The sequence below is a fragment of the Galeopterus variegatus genome, unplaced genomic scaffold (genome assembly GCF_000696425.1).
Source record: "Galeopterus variegatus unplaced genomic scaffold, G_variegatus-3.0.2 Scaffold3167, whole genome shotgun sequence".
In the NCBI taxonomy this organism is placed as follows: domain Eukaryota; kingdom Metazoa; phylum Chordata; class Mammalia; order Dermoptera; family Cynocephalidae; genus Galeopterus; species Galeopterus variegatus.
Window position 1 is genome coordinate 189,656 of NW_007729278.1, and position 4,964 is coordinate 194,619.

The window sequence follows — 4,964 nt, forward strand, 5'->3', positions numbered from 1 at the left end:
TTTTTTTTTTTTTTTTTTTTTTTTGTCTTTTTCGTGACTGGTAAGGGGATCGCAACCCTTGGCTTGGTGTTGTCCGTACCGCGCTCAGCGAGTGAGCGCACCGGCCATCTCTATATAGGATCTGAACCCGTGGCCTCAGCGCTCCCAGCACCGCACTCTCCCGAGTGAGCCACAGGGTCAGACCTGGCTTTCACTGTTTTTGATTAGAAGTCAGCCAGCAGTTGTATTGTTGTTCCCCTGCATGTAATACATTGTTTGTATCTAGTGCTTTCAAGGTTTTCTCTTTATTTTTTGTTTTCAGCATTTAATAAGGATATGCCTACCCGTGTTTTCTTTATATTTCTCCTGCTTCAGTTCACTAAGTTTATTGAAATATCTAAGCTTGTATTTTTCCAGATGTAGAAAAATTTCAGCTGCTTTTTAAAAAAAATCTCTTTTTTTTGCCCTACTTCGTTCACCCTCTCTTTCTGGGACTCCAGTTACTCATGTATTAGACTGCTCTTGAAATTTTTCTGCAAGTCCTCTTTATTTTTCATATTGAGTAAATTCTATGGATATATCTTCGAGTTATTGGAACTTTTCACTTATGCAGTTCAGGGATAAACTAGGGATTTAGGTAGAGCTTATATAGATTTGGAAGTGCTCTTGTGGCTTTTTCCTTTCTGGGATTTACCCCTCACTTTCTAGTTATGCTGTTAACCCCAAACTAAGTCTTCTGACTCCTCAAACCAGTAATATTGCAGATTTCTGCTGAAGTTGTAAGCACTCCATATCATAGGGACTGTGTAATGCTACCAGGTGAAAAGTCATATAAATATGAATCCTACCTACTGAAGTTTCTTCTTTCAAAGATTGACTCCCCATTAGTTTCTGCTTGTTTTTGGTCAATCCATTGTGCTTTCAAATAATTGTTTTTATATTTTGTCAGAGTGTGTAATTATTATCTGCAGAAGGATTAATCTAATACATGCTACTCTGCCATCACCAGAAGTTGTACCACATTACTTTTTATTTTCCATTGATTTTCCATTGATGCTGCATAGCATTAAAAAAAAAAAGTCTACATTTTCTGTAATTGATAGCAATATATCATCAAAATCTCGTAAAAGAGGGGCCGGCCCGGTGGCGCACTGGATAGTGCGCCGCTTGGGAAGCGCGGCGGCGCTCCCGCCCGAGGGTTCGGATCCCACGTACAGACCGGTTCCCGCTCGCTGGCTGAGCGAGGCGCGGGAGCAACACCGAGGTTTGCGATCCCGTTGCCGGTCCCCGGTCTGGTACGGGGGCAACACTGAGGGTTGCGATCCGTTGCCGGACACGGAAAAAAGACAAAAGACAAAAAAAAAAAAAAAAAAAATCTCGTAAAAGAATTCAGCATATTACTAATCTAATTTTTTTCTTTCTTTTATAGACAAGAGATGATTTCCTAGGTCAAGTGGATGTTCCTCTGTATCCATTACCGGTTGGTATGGGTGTCTATGATATTGCTTTTTGTATTTATTCTTTTTAATGTAATAAATACTTACATATATAATATAATATAAATATTTGATTTATAAAATGTATACTGATTTTATTTCTTGAGAATATTATTTTCTGAAAACTCATCTCAAATTTTCCATTTCAATTTTCTCTTTAAGATTTCTTTACATGAACCCCAATAAGAAATAGAGAGCCACTGAAGTTTATTGGCATCACAAAAGTTTGGAAATACTCTGCTGAATAACTAGAATGGGGAGAGCCTGAACTCATAGAAAGAAACTAAGATAGTTTACAACAATATAAACATACAGCAATGAGAGTCTGTACTGAGCATATAGCAATATTGGAAAACAGATTCAGGAAACATTTCAGAATAAAACATTATTGGACCAAGTGTCTGATATGGAAATTGAAAAAAAAGGCAAAAAGTAAAGTTAATACAGGTGGAACTTGGAAGATAAGGGGGTGTCTCAAGTAGAAAAGTGAGGAGGAAAATCCATTTTGTTTTGAAATACAAGAAATCTATTTTTGGACATATACTGCATTTCAATCAAAAACAGGAAAAATGAAAGTTTAAAGTGGGCAGCCAACAGAGTTATAAAAAGAAATTATGTAGAGAAAAGGGACTAGAAAGATTGGGGATTATTACTGTCTAAATAACAGTAGAATCTCTGAGAAGAAGGGCTGTCCAAATTAGAGAGATGAGAGCCCTGGCCAGTCATTGAACCTCAGTCAACACGGGCGGATCAGAGGAGAAGGAAAGGACAGACAAGGGGAGACAGGAAAAGAACCAAGTAAAATAATGTCACGAGAATTTAAGAAAAGAGTTTCAAGACAGAGTGGGAAGGTAACAATGCAAAATTCCAGAGAAGTAAAGGATAATAAAAACAAAGGCCTGCTGAACTTAAAAAAGAGGAAATTTATTTCTCTACTCTGTTAATATCTTGGGATATTTATTGGCTCTCTACCGTCTTTAGAAATCATAAGCTTTCAATAATATATTTAATCCACTCTTACTTTCCAGGCTGTTTACTTTTATTTTTTTTTCTCCTAAAAGTGTCTCTGTGCTCTAACCAAGCCAGCTGCTGACATTGTACATATTCCATATTCCTTTTAGGTGCCAACAAGCTAACCACTCCATACTGTTTTCCACCTGTTCTCTTCTACCCTCCTTTTGGCTCCACAGTGCACCTGCTCAGCTAGTTTTAGACTGAGTTGTGATGCTGGCGGTAGTTCTCATTGTGCAGGAAAGCAAAAGCACTGTCGGGTTACCAATTGTAACCATGTAATAAACCAAAACTACTTTTTTTTCTCACTTCTCACTTCAGTTATGCCTTAGAACATAGTTCATGAATATTCTTGAAAAGTACATATTTTTGGTGTTATAGATATATCTTGAAAACGCAATGTTTTATTCTAGACAGAAAATCCAAGAATGGAGAGACCATATACATTTAAGGATTTTGTTCTTCACCCAAGAAGGTCAGTAAATATAAAATAATAGCATATTAAGTTTTTTTATCTCATCATTATACCTTATAGTAGCCTCTTTGGAAATTCAGGATTTAAACCTAAATAAATAAGCCATTTCTAAATATTATATATTTTTTTAAAAGCTTTATTGTTATTCCTGATTAAGAAGTGCTATACGACATTGAAAAAAATTCTGAAAATACAGAAGAATGGTCACATCCCTTTGGGAAAGATTTGCCCTCCTAATATTTATCAGACTAGAAGGCTGAAATTTGTCATTATTTTATATTTATTTTATATCTTAAAGTACATGTAATTTTGTCATACCATGCTTTAAAAAAATCACAAACATCAATTCATCTAAAACCAATATCCAACTTGACATGCCCAAAGCCAGTTTCAGAAAAACCTAACTACATTTTGCATACTTTCATTTGAAAAAGTATTTCAGAAAACTCAAATATTAAGAAAATAACATGAGATAAGACTGGAATCTATAACCCAAGTTGCATACTCATAATTCTATTTTCCTAGATTGAACTACTTGATTATTTCAGAAATTTTTAATTTAGGTTGTAAATAAAACTCCTTTTGATCTCTTTACCACATAGTCAAGTAAAATCTAGTCAAAATATGTGTGTGAATTTACTATCAAAAAAGTCAAAGTAAAGCAGAGAAAGGACATCTGTGAAAATAGCAGTATTTATCTTGTTTTTTATAAACTACAGAATGCATTTGAAAAAATGTACTGTTGGAACTTAAAAATGATTTTTAAATGATTTTTTAAAATTCCTCTTTGTAATATAAATTTTAAAACAAAACAAAAGAGTGTTCTCTGACTGTTAATGCTTACTCTCTATAAGAGAAGTCACGTATTTGATTTGTGTAGAAGTCTAGAATATAAATCTATTTTTTTTAATTTCAGACTAACTGTGACATTCACATACCAAGAATAACTAAATAAATATTTTTCTTATTTGGTTGCCCTAGTAGCCTGCTTTCCAATTTGTCAATTGCTTTCTACTATCTTTATCTTTAAAAAATATAAAATTTATATCTTCTGTCTTCATTCGGTATTTTTTTCCCCGTTAGATATTATTGCAAGTGCAGAAAGAACTTTATTCAGATAGACAATGTACTACATTCCTAGACTTGTTTGAGCCCCTATAGTCAAGACCCACAGGCTTATTTTTTAATTGGAAAGACATGAAACATACAATTGTAGAGAAACTTTTCAACAAAACATTATCTGAACACATTTTCTATATCTGTCTTTTATAACAAAAAGTCAGAGTGTTCACACCTCCTTAAATATGGAGACAAGCCACAGTAGTGGCCTTGGAAATAAGCATCGGGGAATTTACTGATCACTAAATTTGCCCAACTCCATGAGAACTATATAGAGAAAAACTAAAAAGATTAAGGAAGGCTTGGGGTGGGGGTGAGAGGTGAGTGATCTCTTAAAGACAGGATAAAAGGATTAGGACTCTTTTGTCTAGAAATACAAAGGGTAATTGGTTATGTAACTGATACCTGTAAAAATCACCCAAAAAAATCTATATAGAAAGCTAGGACAAACAAGGATTTCTTAAGTAAATCAGAATGCTAGAATTAGTGGTGGTAATAGATAGAATCAAGCCTTAAGTTAGAAGCTTATGAAAGACAGATTAAAAAAAAAAAAAGATTTAAAATAGTACTACAGTGGGCAGCAATTTTTACCTTAGACAACTCGTTATTCAAAGAGATAATACAGTATGAAAATAGATGGGTAAATTCATGTATCACAGATTCAAACAGCTGTCAAAGAAGGTAGCAGGTTTCAGACAGTTATCCTATACAATATGGCCAAATAAGTATCCCTAAAACACATCTCTGAGGATACCTTTATCTATCCCAGAAGTTCTCAGTGGCTTCCTAACATGCAACACAAAGTCTAAGGTTCTCTCATTTCGCATGACCTCGTCATCTAGACCATCCCTACCTCCTACACGCCCCCCCCCCCCCTCTTTTTT

At 34.7% G+C, this 4,964-nt stretch overlaps 1 protein-coding gene across 5 annotated transcripts in view; it reads left to right on the forward strand.

Annotated features, from left to right (window-relative positions):
- Positions 1-4,964, forward strand: part of NEDD4 (neural precursor cell expressed, developmentally down-regulated 4, E3 ubiquitin protein ligase) — a 100,169-nt gene that overhangs the window by 59,141 nt on the left and 36,064 nt on the right. For 3 of the 5 annotated variants that reach the window (XM_008584180.1, XM_008584176.1, XM_008584178.1), the window contains 2 exons: positions 1,409-1,459; positions 2,900-2,961. The exons of 1 other annotated variant lie outside the window; for it this stretch is intronic. In XM_008584180.1, the coding sequence (XP_008582402.1) occupies positions 1,409-1,459; positions 2,900-2,961 (113 nt within the window). The remainder of the gene's footprint in view (positions 1-1,408; positions 1,460-2,899; positions 2,962-4,964) is intronic. One more of the 5 variants, XM_008584177.1, reaches the window with a different exon arrangement.